General features: G+C 38.2%; 1 protein-coding gene across 1 annotated transcript; it reads right to left on the bottom strand.

Annotated features, from left to right (window-relative positions):
* Positions 1-959: 959 nt before the first annotated feature.
* pold3 (polymerase (DNA-directed), delta 3, accessory subunit) lies at positions 960-6,375 on the bottom strand. Its single transcript, XM_005740762.2, has 12 exons — positions 6,223-6,375; positions 5,653-5,708; positions 5,150-5,249; positions 5,004-5,043; positions 4,633-4,765; positions 4,228-4,474; positions 4,063-4,135; positions 3,199-3,346; positions 2,853-2,956; positions 2,465-2,553; positions 2,257-2,338; positions 960-1,370 (listed from the first exon to the last, which is right to left on the bottom strand). Exons 1-12 carry the CDS (start codon positions 6,277-6,279, stop codon positions 1,168-1,170), a joined length of 1,332 nt encoding a protein of 443 aa, XP_005740819.2. The 5' UTR covers positions 6,280-6,375; the 3' UTR covers positions 960-1,167.
* Between the last annotated feature and the right edge of the window lie 12,468 nt (positions 6,376-18,843).

Consider the following 18,843-nt stretch of genomic DNA (forward strand, 5'->3'; position numbering starts at 1 on the left):
CATCCATTAGGAGAGGAGCTGAGGAGTAGAATCGAGGACGCACAATGAGGGAAATAAAAAAGGTCAGTAAACTAGATCTAAGGTTCTTAACTTAAAAACGATGACAAATAATTTACTCAATAACTTTCCAAAAATCTTTTGGATACACATAGAAAATGCAGACAAATCAGGGAAAACTTGGAATAAAGATCAGTAAAGTAATATATTCTAGCTGCTAAAGAACCCCCTCCCCCCCCATTTCAATGTGCCTATAACACTGTGGAAAAATAATGAGCTGTCCCTCATTTCTTTTTATATTATTAGGAAAATGCAAAATAGGTGCAGTTATTAGGTGCACTTGTTACCAGCTGGCAAGTCTGTAGTTCATATGACCATCTTTATTCTGGAACTCTACTTTTCAATGTTTAAATTTCATCAGCTCATCAAGATTCCTCACACCATTGGCTGAACCATGACAGAGCCTCCACCCTGTTTTATAGAAGGCTGTAGACACTCACTGTCGTACCGCTCTCCTGAGCTCCACTTACTAGAAACAAAAATCTCAAATTTGGAAGAATTACTCCATAAGACCTGTAGCAACTGATTTTCAGTCCAGGTCTTGTGTAATTTGCCATACATAAGCCTTTTCTTCAGATTTCTGTAAGAATGGCATCCTGACAGCCACCCTTTGTTTGAGATCATTTCTGATGAGGTTTTGGTAGTGCTAGCAGTAGATGATCAACTACAATTAAGAAAAAAACAAAACAAATACAAACAGCTCCCTGGTTTGGTCACATGATATATTAAAAGGGAGGCATAATAATAACAACTCAATTTGCTACTGCAGCAACAGGTGAAGTCTTTGACATGACCAGAGGAAGAAAAAAAACGACGGGATTGGTCCATTAAAATGCGGTGGTTTGGTTAATGTGTTCAGATTTTCAGGCTTGTGATGGTTCTACATTTCTGAAAGTGAAAACACATATTTAATTTTTTTAATGTTTATTGAGTTGGACATGTATTCATAAAACAGAGAAACTAAAATGTAATTTTTAATGTCCATGTGTTGAAGTCCATTTGTCAAGTGTTCTGACTTGTTTCAGCTGATTTCAGACATGCCACAGTCTCATTACAGGAAGTCTACAGCAGTGCTCATTTGTCCTTAGTGAATGCATCCATCACCATCTGTTATTTCTTCTGGAAAAATCCCATTATGGAAGCTTGTTTAGCTCCTTTATTTGAGTTTGCTGACGCTTTCTTTTGAGTTTTCTTCTCATCCTCTTTGCTACTTGATGGTTTTGCTTTAATGGGATCTCTTGAAGCTTGTTTGGAGGGTTTAAAATCATCTTCGGATTCAGAGTAAGATTCACTCACGTAGCCTTTTTCTGTCACTGTGGATGAGAAACAACCCGGAGTTACAAATTCATACAAAACAACCAAACTAATCAATCTACTGTGGACAAGAGGACACTGCCAGATTCAGCCTAGATTGCTGCGTTTCTCTTGGTAAGACTGATGGAACAGCAGCAGCGAACATGATGCTGTCAAAGAGTTCAGGTGGAGTGAAGGACAAAAAGTGATCCTTGCACTTGCTCTGATCTACCTTCAACAAAATAAAACACAGCTCTCTGTATGCAGAAATGATACTAAACTATAATCTTAGTTTGCTATGATTTTAAATTGCACAGCTTGCTGCAGGTTGACAACCGTCATCTCACTTAGTGTTGAACTGAAGCCTGCTGCATGCATTGATGAGTTAATGTAATGGATGGGGTGCACTCAAATAGATTTACCTAAAAGATTTAGTAACTTAGCTTGTAGATTTAGATTAATATTAAATATAATTAAATCATATTAAATATAATAGTTAGATTAGATTTTATTATAATAATAAAAGTCAGACCTGTAAAAATATAAAAGCAGCTATTAAAACTCTCAGAGAAAAAACATTAAGTTGAGCATTGTACACATTTCTCACAGAATATTACTGCTCTTCCCTGGATGCATAGATTCCTCATAAACAAGTATAAACAAGTGAAGCAGCTGTGCGCCTGAGTATAAGCATATAAGGAATATCCTTTATATGCAGACAGGACTAACAACAGCAGCGGAAATCTCCCAGCCCTGAGCTTTTGTCTCATATCGATTACTCGTACAGACCCTGACCTCTTTATTTAAAAACAGTCACATATACTGTAGCACTATATATAAATACATTAAAAGTGTTTGATTATCATCTGCACTGGTTGGATTTTCACTGTTGTATGTTTTTCATACCCATGCATCCATCACCGTCCACAAAGGTATGAGACTTCATGACTCGTCTTCTCTTCCTTATTTTCATTTCAGAACTGCTCGGCTGTAGAATAACAGAATAACAAGACGCATGCTCCGAGTTAAATACATAAAAAAAAATACATTAAAAAATGAATGAAAGACTACCAAAGTTTCCAGTTATATCAAAACTAGAGTATCAAACACTTACATGGGAATGTCTGTCGGGTTCAACCTCCTTTTTAGGACTTGGTGATGATGGTTCTCTTGTCACGACTGGCTGTGGAGAGTCTGGAATAACTGGAAGGGGGAAAACAGATTATCTTATCAATTTTGAAATGTCTACTTTTATAAGTTCTTCTTTTCCCAAAGACTGAAATGAACTGAAATAAAAGTTTTGTCCTCACAAGCCGTTTGTCAATCCAATTAATTACAATGTTTGGAATTGCTTTTAGTGTGCCTACAGCAGCAAAACGAATACAAAATATACATTTATATCTTTAATCCAATTATATCACTGTCTGTTCACTTTTAAAATAAATAGGTTTTCAAAATAGAAAACATCAGAATAAGAGAATAATATAAAATAAAAGTATAACCGTCTTCATCACTGCTGTCTGGCTCCGGTTTCTTAATCCTCCTCCTCTTTTTCTTCTCCATCTTCTCCTCTTCACCGTCAGAATCTTCTAGCCGCTTAGTTTTGCTATCAAAAAAAAAAAAAAAAAAAAAAAAAGGGAATTAAAGAATTTAAATTAGATTAAAGCCAGAAATAAACACCCTTTATAACTTTTGAAATTACATTTCTAAGTAACAATTAGAGGCAGGGAAGTGGGACTTGATTGAGGAAAGCGGATTCTTTTCATGATTAGAAAACTATTTCCTCATGTACTGAAAGGAATATTTAATTCAATTTGTCACATTTCCCACATGAATACCAGCACACACCTTCTGGAGTCTTTCTTTGTGTCTTTTTGTGGCTCCACTGGAGCAACGGTTTCTTGCTTTTCCTCTGGTTTTGACCTTTCATGCTGCTGCGCTGCTCTGGAAGATGACTGAGGTGCTTCCTCCTCCTTCACAGGTTTCTCTGGCTTCTCTGAAGTAGTGAAAAAGAACAATTATTCAGTAAACATATTCAAATCAAATAATTACTGCTCATCTTTCTGGGTTACTTTTGTATGTCGCAAAACAGCATGCACATCGATAAACGTGGAAACTTGATTTAAAATACAAACTCAATTACTCACAACAAAACACTGAAAACATCAGATCACGGCAGCAAAAAAAGTTGGGACGTAGCATCCATGTTTTCCAAGTAAAACGTAACATTTTGATTTATAACCAGAAAGGTTTTCCACTTTGCCTCAGACCATTTTAAATGAGCTTTGGCGGAGAAGATGACAGGGTTTCTGGATCGTGTTCACAAGTGGCTTCTGCTTTACAGCCTCTACATTCAAAACCTTACACTCTATGCAAGACAAAACCGTTTTTGCTGATTACAACCTGCAGCACTTTGGTACTTTTTTAAAAACTTGTTGGCTCACTCGCTGATTATTTTTCACCATGGTGAGGAACACATTCAATTATGATGCTTTTACTAGGTTTATGTGAAATAAGAACATGACAAAGACAACATTCATTTATATAATGATGTGATTTGTACAACTGCTCTGAAAGACAGATCGTGTGTCAAATAAAGAGCAAAATAGTACTACTACTAAAACAAAATAACAGCAGTCTAAACGGAACATGAATTTTAATCCCCCTTATAATAAAGTACACCAGACACACAATACTTTACTTATTACTCACTTAATGTTTGAGTCCCAAAGAAGTTTGCCACTGGATTGGCTTTTGCGACTGGTTTGCTTTTGGGTGCTTCGATCTAAAATACAAAAAACACAATTATAAACAAACAGAGCAAAAACTCGAGTACCCTGAAGAGCAACTGACTGCAGCACAAGGACAAAGTCGTACATCCTCTTTCTTTTCAGGCTTCATCTCTTTGGTGTTATCCTGACTCTTAGGAGCAGATTTGTTAGCAAACATTCCCATGATGCCTTTTGGAGGCTTGGCGGATGATTTTAAAACTGGGCTGGTGTCTCCATTCATGCCAGCCTTTTTGTTTTCAGCCTCAGGTGTAGGAGCTTGCTGGACTTCCCTCGCCTGCTGCAGCTCCACAGAAGACATGGGCACTGCGCTGGCACAGTGGATCGCGCTGTATCTGAAAAGCAAAAGAAAAATAACTATTAAATAATATAAATAACATTATGCCTTAATTATGTTTTCATTCTAATAGTGGCTAAACTAATCTTTACACAGATGGTGTAAAAATGCTGATGACTGGTCACTGCAAATCAAAAAACACCATGATTAGCATACCTGCTGCAGTTTTTAAGATTGTCTTTCACAGCGTCATAGTCCACAGCGTAAAGTGGGCCGCTGTCTCTAAGCAACGCTCTCTGGACGCTGTAGACGTGCACGCTGACTACCAAGCTCATCTTGGCTTTGAAATCTGCAGAAGAAAACGGCAAACGTGACACACTGATGCTTCATTTACAACAAATATGTCATTAAATAAAACAAAATACAAAGAAAATCAAGACTCACTGACATAAAAGCAGACTATTTAGTGATGGTGATGATTATGAACTGAGGATATTACTTTCGAAATTAGAATCAAACAACGAGCCAACCTTGCTGTTACAGAGCAACACAACCGAATGATGTCATGTGAATTAATATTTACACACCTTCCAGCTGGTCCTCTCTCACAACAGACACCTTGTGACTCTGAAAAGCAAACACAGTGTAAAAAAATCATTAAAGCTGCAGCTTTGGGCATGTAGAAAAGAAAAGAAAGAAAAGAAATCACAAAAAATGCTACAACAGGTCTCACCGTTTGACCGTTGTCCACAAATTTCCCTGACACAAGGTAGGTGGCATGCAGCTGAGCTGAACTCTCCTTCCTCTTGTGATCCAGGTAATGGTAGAGCATTCTGAACACAAGACACAACTTAAATGTATTTCCTAGGTAAATCTGTGTTTATGGCATTTATGTATTTATCAGCCAATGACACAAAGTGTTAATGATCTTTTTTTAAAAGAAAACACACAGCACCTTTTTTTTTTGCATGCACACACATGCCAAAACATGCAAACGTGCGCATGTCTTCATCTCACCACCACAAAAACGGTGCAATTCAAGTGCAGAAAAACTCAAGCGACATTCCATTGGACTATTACTGTCAAATGTAGTGCTTCTTTGGCGCTAAATACAGTAAACCCTAATTAATTTAAATTTGCGATTGTTGCTTGGACAAACAAAACATTTTGAAGATGGAAAAAAAATGTATCATATATTATTTTATTAGTTCCTGCCATGTCAAAGTAACCACTTACTGTTTTGCTGTGTTGACATGAACTCCAAGAGTGAGACTCAGCCATTTATAGGTTACCTGGTGTAGAGAAAGCACACAGGACACTTGTATTTACACAGAGACTATATGACGGATAATAAATATTATCCAAAAATTGTCTTTGTTCTTTAAGGTACCGGTTATTGTTGCTTTAAATTAAGCTACATGAGCTGGGAAATATCTAATACTTATCAGATATAAATAAATATCGACTTCACGTCAGTGTTTGAAATATCTTTACTACAGCAGTGTTTGTCACGCACTTGGCGGTTTCCAGCAGTAACTGAAATTGGTCAACTAAAAATAAGCTTTTCTTCAATCCAAATGCCATTTACTACATCATAGCAGAGCCGAATTAACACGAAGACCCCTGAACATCTCCAAAATTGATAAAAATGCCCCTGGATACACATAAATTGTCGTGAAAACCAGACAAAGTTAAAACGGCAGTTTTTTTTGAGCGGAGTTCAGCAGCCAACCATGTCGAAGCCAGAGCTCAGCCAGAAAACCTCATCGCACAAAATGAAATACCGCGAAATAAGAAGGCACTTACTATTTTATTATGGTCATTGACGTATTCGTCAATATTATCCAAATAAAGCTCATCCATTTTGTTTTATTCTCCTTGAAAGCAGACGACTTGCTGTTCCAATTTAACTGCGCGGGAAAGCAGTTTATTTACTTCCTGTTGCATGTCACGTGTCCGCCCGTCCTTCCTGTGAGGTGAAAGGCTTTAGGCTGCCCTCTGCAGGCCAGACGGGGCTGTGAGTCACTCCCCGGATCAAATGAATGATAGAAGTAAAAAAACAAAACAAAAAACAAACAAACAAACAAACGAACAAACAAAAAAACAGGAGCTTCATTCATTTATTTTTTTACTATATTCCACATACATTATCACTATTAATACGGTTTTTTGTACCCCAAAACCGACACGGGACAGTTAAAAATTAGTGCAAACTCTCTGAAACAGCAAAATCCACAATGTGAATGCAGTGGAGCTGAGAGAGCATCAGTTCATTATGGGCACTATAATGCACCTATGTATGTGGAAAACAATAATGATGATGGGTCTCCAGGGGCCACTTTAATGCTATCTCTTATTATAGTAGCCCAACAATGTGCTTCAGTTTTACCTCACCGTCTATGTGGGAGGCAAAGGAACAGTTTGTAGAAAATAAAGCAACCTTCTTGCACCTCCATCATATCAAAGAGCAATAACTACAACAGCAGCAGCCTCAGATTGTTCAGTAGAGAAGTCCATTCTTTCCTCATGGGGAGTCCGCTTGATATTTCTAACTCAGGCAATAATAAACTCTTTTGAAAATGACAGAACAAAAATGGTTTGCCCAGTGTGTCTTCAGCTTTCAGGCAACTTTCTCAGGTCACAAGAAAAAAGGTATGGTGCTCAAAACATAGGATTATATGATGTGATAACATCATATGTTAAATGACCTTAGGCTCGTTAGGAAATAAAGTAATCTTTCTTCCTTACTGTACATCGCCTGTATATGGGTATTCCAGTCCAACTTACTGTTGGGCTGCACACCAGAGTATCTGTGGTTGAAGACCACTTCCATCTCAGTGCTCCTTATAGTTATTGGTGTTGATTGGCTCCCCTCTCCCACCCCTAGTGCACTCTACAATGGTTTTTGTGACATTATGATGAAGAGGTCCGAAACTGTTCCTCTATTCTCTTCGTGCCCAACTGCTGTGTCGTCAAAAAGTTTCAGGAACAAAGCCTGCCATAGACGTGGTACATTGTACACTCAGGACTGTGCTAGAGACACTTTTCTGCAGATGCACATATTGTGGTCGGCAGGAGAGATACTCCAAAAACACAAGACCATTGAAGGATTGTAGTAAAGGCACTGGAGAAATCAAAAAATATGAATCTCACAAATGCATCGACCAGATATATATGTGGCCTCTGGATCGACACAGCATTGGTGTGCTTCATTTCTGTTGCATCAAATCTGAAAGAGTAGGTTCAAAAAGTTCAAAGTTATTTATTTCCTTTAATCAGAATGAAGTTTACTGACTCTCCCATGTTGATGGGGAAAAAACGAGACTTTTTGTCTCTTATGGATCAATCAAGAAAATTAAGAAGCTGAATAAATAAATAAATAATGTACCAGAGGAACATCTCTAACCCTGAACAAATGTGCTAAACAAGTAGAAAAATAAGAATGGTTTTAAACAAGCGAATCCATATTATTATCGGACCATTTCGATTTCAACTCTAGCACATGCAAACCTATTGGTCCAAAAAGCCTTGTTAATGAGATGTAGCTGTCAAATCTGAGTGACACGCTGTATATATGATTATCTGAGGTGTGTTCTCAGAGTCTATCTGATGTAATATTTAGATTGAAGTAGCTCTGAGTCAGCCTGCACGGTAACTTCTAATAGAAATGTCAAACAGAAGGGCAGCGACGTGCAGCAGAGGAGGGAAAAATATTCCCATAATGATGACAAAGTACAAGAATAATTGTCTCACCTTGAAGACAGAGAGCAACACTGAAATCCTCAGGTGGATCAGATTTGGTTTAAATGAAGAAACATTGTGATCCTCTTTGTCTTTCTTCTCATTGTGCTGCACACAAGCACGTTTACCTTTTTGGCTTTTTTTGTGGACTTCTTTGCAATGGTACGAGTGCAAAAACGTAAACAATATATGAAAAACTGAAATTAAAATCCCCTTAAAGATGATGGAATCTACACTTACATTTGGACAAAGACCTTTTTTTGCAGTTTTGCCCATGTGCAGCACCACAGATTTTAAATCAAAGAATTAATAAGCAGTTGAAGTCCAGATTTTTAGCTTTAATTTAAGTTGAACAAAAGTATTGCAGTAGCTATTTAGGATTTTTAGCCAGTTTTATACATAGTCCTCCAGTTTCAGAGATTAATAATAGTAATTTGAAAATTGAGTCATAAAAAGTTTTATGTGAGGTCCGTTCCCTTGTTAGTCCATGATAATATTAAACAGATAAAAGACCTTCTGTTTATTCCAGGTTGACATTTTCACTGGAATTCTCAGAATTCCAAAGGCAGAAGTTCAAAGGCAACTGATGTTAACGCAACAGACCAGGCTTTTTAGTTAGTGAAGACAAAACTTAAGGCGCAAACATGCAGCAGCTGAAAATGGCTTGAGTAAAGGCCTGAGGATACAATACAGCATTCGTTAATTTCCATGAGCTTCTAGATTTCAGTCAGTTATTACCGTATTTTCATTCTAGTATTAGATTTTTGTACAAACAAATTTCATCGTCTGAAGATTTTAAATAAAAATCATAGCTGGAATTATGTAGTTCCACTGCAGTGGTGTATAGAGTCAAAATTGTGTCCACAAGCATGTGGAACATGACTAGTCTATATATAATGTGCTTTTACATAAAAATCCTAATCTATGAAGGTATACACACTTGGATGTCAAATCATAAATCAATCCACTGTATTTCAAAGAAAGATGTATTTTTTTTTTTTAAATAGATGTTTCCATAACACCAGTCAATTTTACAAAATCAGGTCACTAAACCAGGTCGGGTTAAACAAGGTTTGTTGTTTTAATGAAAGGATTCAGATTCAGTCAGCCGATCTGATTCACTGTAAGCAAAATCAGTGAATTGATATCAAACCGCAGACCTCCTCTTGTCACACCAGAATGTCACTTGAGTGTCCCAGTGCCCCCCTCTGGTTGGCTCAACTGCCTCTCTGCTATGAACTAATGGGTCAAAAGTAAACCTCTGTAATTTAGCCCTGCACGTGAAAGAAAATCTGGATCTCCTTTGGTTGCACCTCTAAAAGCCAATGCTCATCACAGCTGCTTTCAGAATCGGGGTAATGTTTGATACAGTGTTATTGCTCCTTTTGCTGAAGTGTTTATGATACTTTTTATATTGCATTTGTTACTGTTCACTCCCCGATTACATCAACACCGTGACTGGCTGTATTTGCGTGGATCAAGGGGTTTATTATTGGTTTTATTTTACACTTTGTTTGCAAAACAAACAAACAATATTGGACGTGTCACTCTAGATAAGAAATTCAGTCCAAAGTTTTACATTACAGATGCAATCTCTTTGGGATGCAGTGGCTGTGCCATATTTAACATGCTGGTTCACGTGGACAGAAAAATACGTTTATGCTTGTAACATCTGGAATGTTGATAAGTGTCGGCGGTACCTGCAGGTGTCTGACACTCTGTGGCTACCTCCTGTGCTGCCAAAACATCTCTGATCCATCAGGGTGTGCACGAGGTACCGCTGAGGGTGGTCTGTGATGTCTGGCACCAGGAAGTGGATGTTGGCTATGGGTCCTGTGGGGGCGCTTCCTTAACTGAGGTTGTTCAGGCGCGTCCTGAATGCTCAGCAGGATTCACATGTGGTAGGTTTAAAATCTGGATCAGGGCCTTTGGCCATTTTGTTAAGTTCTTTGAATGACTGCTATCAGGGATGACTTTGACGTTAGATACACTTGACCTGCAGCAGTGGCATCAGTGTAGATGCTACCCTGACATGTAGTGCTCCACATCATTGCAGAAACTCATGCAGAACATTAGATGGTATCAAATCTTTCTTGTTTCTTACACCTTTCAGTGGTTTTAATGTTGTGGCTGAACAGTTTATTTGGGCGGTGTTGTGCAAACACACAAGTTTTGTTTTGTCACTGATGTGACTGTGATCTTCATAATATTCCTCTATGACATACTACAAGCTTCTATGATTTTAACTTTTTAATGATCCTCAGAACTTTTAAATATTGAAAGAAAACAGAGAAGAACTTTTGATTGCAGCAAGAAAGAAGGATGGTAAACCAGGATGATTTCCCAGACACCGGAGGAGAAAGGATAAAATGTCAAACTAGCCTCACCATTACTGGGATGCTCTTTTTGGCCGTCTCCTCCCACCACTCTCACAGCATTTAAGTGTATGAAAAACCAAGCCCATCCTGACCTCCCTGCCATGGCCCCCAAAATGTAATTAAATTCATTTGTTTCTAGTTCCCGTGATATAATTTGATTTGCTGGTCCGCTTTTGTCACGAATCCAACTCCTGTTGGGTCCTAACAGGTGACTGAACAGCTTTCAAAATAAAAGAATGCAAATAAAAAAATAAAAAAATGAGCAAATACAAAACAATAAAATGTACATCTACCAATCTACAAAGAACGACCACACCGAATAAAAGAAAGTGGAAAAACTAAAATTGCTTTCACATCATCACAGTCGTATCAGTTTATGTTTATCTTAACTTTGACTGGCCTAGAGTTTATTTTGGAAAAGTATACAGTATCTACACGATGCGTTAACACACAGAGGTCACAGTTTCTTTTTTATGTATATATATTTACATTTATGGAACACCTGAACAAGAACCTTGATCAGGATCACACCACACATACCACATTACACATCCACAAAATCTGAATTCAAATCTGAACCACCAATGCAGTTCAGTGTATTTGCAGATCTGCACAAAATCAACAGAAAAGTTACTCTAAGATGAGTAATTTATTCATCCATTAATCAAACTGTGGGGCGGACTGTATGCGGATTGGGGAAAAGAGATTAAAACATAATTTACTGTTAATTTACTAAAGTTTGACTTGAATCCTTTTTCAGTGTTAATCATGGGAAAATTTTGTGCAAGGAGTGAAGTTTTTTTTGGCTTCTGAAATGGGGCGTGCCAGAAAACGTTTGAGAACTGGATTAATTATTCAAATGTGACCTGAAAACCCCGCAGTCGTGCCTCAACATTGTATTTTTTATTTTAATGTTACTGGGTCTAGTTCTACTTGAAAAAACCCCCATAATTAAACAAATTTTGGTCTTCCCATTATCACTGTTTTTTCTTCTTTGAGTCTCTGTGAAGAAGAGAGGGAATGATCTCTCTAATAGTTTGCAGACAGATCTCTGCAGTGCTCTGCAGCGGCAACACGATCCATTAGTCTCAGCACACTCAGATACTCAAAGGGACGTGTAAAATATTTGACTTGCGTGTGTGTGCTTAAAGAGCCCATGCTTTGGTATGGTTTTTGGATCTGATCAAATCTAAAATCTAAAGACCCAGTTCAGACAAACATCAAAAGGCAGAAAACAAACACAATTTTCAAAAGGAGAATTACAACAAAAAACCAAAATCAAAACACATCGTATCAAAGCACAAAGTCCTTTTTTTATGTGTGGACAGTAAAATGGCAGCTTTAGAAATCAATCTGATGAGATCTTCTCTGTCTGGCCAAGGTTAAACCTTGATAATGGATTCTTTTATTAGCAATATCCTGGTATAAGAAGGAATCTTTTATTCAGCTCTAAGAAATATCTTATATACGTTTCAAAGGATGGTAACATTTTTGATTTTTTTTCTGCCGCTGTTTTCATGGCCTCAGATAACACATTCTGACTCCTCTGTTCCTTCAGATCAACAGGGAAGATATCCGTTCTCAGAAATGCATAATGAATGTATTAGATATCTATCATGCTGCCTGCAGGCTCATTTTTGAGGCCTTTCCTCTACACGAGGTTTTAGGTTTCACTCAACACAAATCCCTGATTGGTTTTAGGATCTAAAATCGATTACTGATTGCTCAGAGGAGAAGATATCTCTGCGGATGCATAGACGCCGACACCTCCTCGGAGTGTTTGACAGCGGTCACACACCCCATTGCAACTGTCAGGGAAGAAGATGTGTGTGAAACAACATGTAGAGATCAGACAGATTTCCACACATCAACAGCAAACAAGTGACACACTGTGCAGCCTCCTACGGGTGCCTGGTTCAAAAGCGTCGACTGCTTGTCATGTCAGGAACCCCACACTTATGTGTTATGTTATGTTTTCCTCACAGCCACCTACAGAGAGGATTGTAGTCATTAGATAAGATGTTAAGTCTGAATTCTAATTGTCTTCGCTGCAGGTGGGGAGGTACTGTAACAGTGGGAGTGATGACATTTATCAACAAAACATGCTTTATACATTCACCCAGCATGCTGCTCAGAAACATCACAATAATAATAGTGGACTGTAGCTTGAGAAGAAACCTCTTAAGCACATGCCACTTTAGTCATACAGTAAATGGTCCATAACAAAGGGTGGCTGCTGAAATGTAAAACACATTTTTGTTTTTGTTTAAGGCATAGCCACTTTCTTCATTACCAGTTTACAAAACTGTAAGCTGACTTAACCAAAAGCAGGTTTAGTGAGTTTTTAGCTGCTTTTCAAAAGACACCACTGAGTCCACAGTTCTCAATCTCAGTAGGGGAAAGTCTGGGAGCCACTGCTGCAAAAGCTCTGTCGCCTTTCATTTTCAGCCTTGTATCATGCACAGCCAGTAGCCCTTGATCACATGACCTCAGGGAACCCACTGGCGATGCTTGGATGTAAAAGTTCCGTGATATATGTTGGTGCTTGTCCATGCAAAGCTGTACAAGTCAAAACCACAATCTTCTGAAAGTGGAGTCTGAAGTTAATGGGGTGGCACTGCAACAGAATTAGCAACGGTGTGACGTGTGAGAAGCATCGCAGCAGATCAAACTGCAGATGATCCGAGGAGGTTTTGTTTAGACAAGTGAATAATGGAGGAATGAAGGCATGACAAATAATCTTGGAACAATGTATCAGAGATTTCACATGAGCATCCAAAGTCAAAGCCAAATCACCTTAAGGCCCCAGATAAATAATTTAGCAAGATTTCAATTATATTAGGGACATATCTCATCAGAGGGCACAAGAGGGACCTGTTTATCGCACTGTTGAAAAAAGCTGACAGATATCTACCTTTTAATGGTCAAAACATCTCCGCAAGATCCTTAACTTAGAAGGATCTGAGAGCTTTAAAGTGTAAATTTTTCTTTTACAAATGTGCTGTAAAGAGACCAGGTATAACAGAAAAAATAAAGACGCCAAAACAGAACATTGTTGCACACTGTAGGCAAGAGAAGTGCAAGAAGACCTGACCTTTTTCAAGCAGACACAAAAAAGGAACATTCTTTATGTGGTTTGTCTACAGTCTTTTTGAAAAGCTTAGCAATAAACAGCAATAAAGGCCAAATTATCACAAATTGACTGTGAGGCAGGCAGATTGCAAAAAGTAAACTAAAAACCAGTCACAAGAATGTGAAAAGATCAAAATATTTGCAGAGCAGGTACTTAAAATATAGTCTTTTGGGGAACCCCACCCCACCACCATCACCATCACCACACACACACACACACACACACACACACACACACACACACACACACACGACAAAGGACAAGGGACAACTGAGACAAAGTATACAGGCACACACCAGATGATGAGGGCAGAGGTGACAAGTGAGAACATAGCTGAACTAGAATTGAATTGAACACAAAATTGAACAAACTAAATACTGACTAAACAAGATATACTGAGACCTCTGAAAGATATAAATGTTACAAAGGAAATAACCAACAAAAGAAGAAACAGCTCCATCTTCAACCTTTGGTCAGTATGTCCACAATCCCTTCTCTGCACATGTCCAAACTATCTCAGCCTTGCCTCTCTAACTTTGTCTCCAAAATGCTTAACCTGAGCTTCCCTCTCATGTATTCAATTCTAATCTTGTCTTTTGTGAAGGCTTTAACATCTCCAACTCTGCCACCTCCAGCTCACCCTCCTGTCTTTTAATTAGTGCCAGTCTTCATAGCAGGTCTCACTACCATCTTGTAAACCATTCCTCTCACTCACGCTGCTATCCTTCTGTCAGAAATCAATAAGTAATTATTATTAATAATTTTTTCTCAGTATGAAAATATAATCCTTCCAGCCAGCGTGGGTTTTCTCCTCTGGTTTCGTCACACAGCCCAAAAATATGCGAGACGTAGGTGTGGATTTGAGCGAGAGCAGTTGCCTCCCTGTATTAGTCCTGTGGCGGACTGGCATCTAGAGTGTACCGTACCTCTTTCCCAGCGTCAGTTTGCTCTGAGGCTGATGTAGACTTCAGCCTCAGAGCAAACTGAGTTAGATAAACAGTTTATAAAACCAGAAACTGGTATTTATGAGATTTTATTTCAATAAAATTAGAACTGTTTAAATGCTTCAGAATTTCTATGTGTAATACACATTAAATATATTGCACATTATCTGTGCACTACTACTAAAGACCTTACACGGATGCCCTGATTATGTTGCATATAACAATGAAAAGAGAGAGAAAACAAAAAGGGAATCGACATGAGACGTGTGGTAGTGTTAAACATAGACAGGAGTTTGAAATATACACACAGAAACACAGACTTGTATTTTTTTTAATCACATCTAACTGTAGCTTATAAATGTCTAATAAGGTTGAGACTCATTTTCATGTGATACAGACAGTTTTGCATAATGAGCATTTTATTTCAAATTACTGCATAAACATGTTTGGCTAAAAAAAACCCAAAATAAATACAGTATCACCAATTTGAATTTTTTTTTTCACTGGGGATATTTCATTACTAGAGAATAGCTGGGATTTCAGCCAGATTTAGCACAAAAAGAAATGCTTACTGACTGCTACAACTATTATACTAAACAAGGTTCAAGGTTCTTTATTCGTCACATGCATAGTTATACAAGTATAACACACAGTGAAATGTAACCTGACACGAGAGGAAGAACATTATATATAATATATACATTAGGTGAACGTGCAGTAGTAGCATGTATGCAGCAAGCAGGTGAATTCTGTACATTAAGTGAATTAAATAAGAATAGACTATCTGACTATTTTACAAAATAGACAATATGAACATATTTAAAATTAAAGGAATTTGAAATGTACATTGTGCCGGTGGGTTTAGAGTTTCTAGAAGAGAGTCCTGTCTCAGTCACCTATGGATGATGTGAGAGGGTGTGTGTGTGTGTGTGAAGAAGATAACAAGAAGATGATATTATGATGATATTATTAAAACAGCAGTCCTTCACAAAAAAAGATATATGGCACTTACAGTGTCCTCATTACGGTACATAGTTCTGATGAAGGTAATTGATAATTTTGTTTCCTTTTAGTGTCTGTTTAAGTCACACGCCTTTACTTGACACAAAGTCCATGTCATTTTATCTGTATCTGTATCCAGGATAAAAACCTGTATCGAGGTTTTGTTTCCCAGCGTTGCAAAGTCTAAAAAACTTCTTTGCAATGTTTTCTGCTTTCTGATTTATGTGCACAATGAAAAAAGTAGATGAAAATGTGCTTGAAGTTCTTACAGCTGTCACTGCAGGTGCAGAAGAAAAAGAAAAACATAGCACTTTAAATCCGGCAACAAACCGTGTAGGTTAATCCAGCCTTCAACAAAGTGCCTCTTACTTAGGAGCTAAAGTCTCCTGAATTCAGCCAAATTTACACTTTTTGTACATTTTTGTGGTAAAAAAAAAAGCCACTGTGACATGCGGAGAGGGAAAAACATGGAAGAGAAATACAAAATAATGAGAGGGTTTTAAAGGTTATAGACTCTAATGGTCTTCGTTGAAGACAAAGATCAAAAGGTCAGGACCGACAAGACAGAAACGAGGAGCTGCATTTGTGGAGGTTTAGGCCAAAAATATCATATCATACAGAGTTCAGCTGGAGAAACAGACTGGTGCATATAAAGACCTGCCAGACACCAAAACAGTTGATGACACTTGGTGACAGGAAGTTTATCACTTTTAAAAGTTAGCAGAACAGTCAGTTTATCTATAAGACCAACAACATTCATATGAGAAGAACCACTATGAATGTCTTTAAGCATATATTTGGTAAGGTTGGTACATATTGTATAAAAATCAACAGGCACCATTTGTATAATGTAAAATTATGAAGTTTGAGCTATTTATAAGCACATTTGAAAACAGCAAGCACCAAAACAGTAAAAGGAATACAACAACAACATCACCATTAAAGGAGGAGTGAGCCTTGGCTTTGATTATTTTCTTTATCATTCAATATAGTCATAAATGAATATAATTACTGTGTCATTGTTACCTGCTGTCTGATTTTAATCCCTTTCTGATTCATCTCCAGACCTCTATAGAAGGCCGACCCTGTGGGTTTAATCCCCTTTAAAACAGCTTCTTGAGGAAGGAGACGGTTTATTAGGGACTGAGCAGCTTTCTTTGCTTTGATGACTGACCCAGCTTTCTTGGATCAGTCAATCTTGCAAACAGTCAGACCAAGCTAATCATATAACCTCCATGGCAGGGAAAAATACGAGAAGCAACCAAAAAATGAGTTCATATATTCAAAACATGCCCAAAACTTGGATATAGACATAAACACGGTGGAACATAATGGCACAACACTTACAGAAAACCCAGCCAGTTGGGAAGGATGTACTTGCAGAATATGCACAGAGGAAGCCAAGTGGGGAGGGGGGCCGCAGATAAGCTGACTGGGAGGACTGGCAACCTATCAGGTGGTTGTGTGCAAACAGGTGATTGGGAAGACTGGAGATATCTGGTGTTGATGGGGTGAAACGCAGGAAACAAAAGCAGGACTGGATGGTGGTGACAGGATAGTTAATTTAGCTTTGGAAGGTTCCTAACACAGTGACAGGACCCAAGAAAGGAAGGAAAATAAGAGCTGGTCAAATTCTCCAAATGTTAAAGAAATGCACTTTAAGAAATGATGTATCATCCTTTAAATAAGGAAAGGAAATAGTGATCACACAATTCACTGTGATGTCCACAAAAGCGTGACTGGATAGTCTAAATTATTGCTTGCATGACCATACCAAACAATAACCTGCTGATATGTTTTAAACAGTTTGCTAAACCCACAGGTGAACTCTGAATGCACCTCTATTTTATTTAGTAATTTATTTATTCTACCTATTTATTCCTGTTATAATGTTGTTTTCTAGTTTGAGGGATTAGATGTGTGGGTTGGTCAGTCAGTCAGTTTGCATTGCTTATGCCCTTATTTGGTACATTAGGTGTTATTAGTGTTTGGTCACCAGTTCCATCCTTTGGTAATAAAGGGATATTTTTCAACAGGTTGTGCATGTTGGTTCAGCCAGCATAAAACATCACAGTAATAACAGACGGTGCAAATAATCTAGGATGAACTTTTGGTTGGTCATTTTCAGGCCAGTGTAGTTTCACTATAGTAGACCCATAGCAGCAACGTCTGATACTGTATTATTAAGGAGCCTTCTGAAAGTGATGTTTGGTTCTGTTTTCCAAAGTCCTTATGAATTCTCCTGCTCATATTTCCTTGACTTCATTGAGTTCAAGGAAAACGGATAAAACCCCCAAACAAATAGAAAGGACGTTTTCAGGTATTTGATTGCAACCTCAGAGAAAAACTGCACATATTCAAACTCACTTCAGTCCATTCAATATGAAGCAGTAGAAATAATTCATGTCTGCATCTCATAGCTCCCCCATTCAATCTGATCCAGTGACCTTGTAGTTATTAGTCTTGTTTTCCAAACAACCAGCTGCTTCAACTCTGAATTATAATTAACCATTCTGATGTCACAGATTTTATGTACCCGGGATTTTCTTGATGAGATTTTGCTGCTAACATTGAAATTACACAGTAACTGTTCCTGGCGGTTCCTCCGCAGAGAGGCTGTTGTGGCTGCGCCCCAGGCCCAGTGTCAGGCTCTGTCAACGGGGACAATCATTAGCCGCCTCCCCGAGGAGCTTTGTTTCCCCTCTCAGCATCCGCTCCACTTCACCCTCAGCCCTTTGTGGTGCCTGCTGATAAGGCCAAGCTAATATCTGCTCGGCCGCTCGCTGCATAGAAAATGATAAACGCCGGCTGAGCTGCCGTCCACAACATCAGGACAATAGACACCGGATTCTAGCCCCTAGGCTATTGTTATTCTCGCAGAGGATGGCGTATGCACAGCCAAAACCCTGGCCAGGTGGTTTACACAAAACATGAGATGGTGAAAGGGTGACAGATAGACTCAGCACTTACAATGGCTGTGTCAAAAACAAAATGTCACGATTTCAGCCCGGTGTCCACAATCTCAACAGGGCCCTGAGAATCATAGTATAGCCACATCATAACAGCATATGTAAATTCTAAAGTGTGTTTTGGCTTGCCCATCAAAAAACTAAAACAAACAAACAAACAACAAAAAAAAATCAGTATCAGAAATACAAACAATACAAACAAGCTCTAGGATCTGACTCCAGTACATAGGTGTATTTGATGGGCTAAGCCAAGCTATTGT

The sequence above is a fragment of the Pundamilia nyererei genome, unplaced genomic scaffold (assembly GCF_000239375.1).
Source record: "Pundamilia nyererei isolate P.nyererei 1_Seehausen unplaced genomic scaffold, PunNye1.0 scaffold00103, whole genome shotgun sequence".
NCBI classification, from domain to species: domain Eukaryota; kingdom Metazoa; phylum Chordata; class Actinopteri; order Cichliformes; family Cichlidae; genus Pundamilia; species Pundamilia nyererei.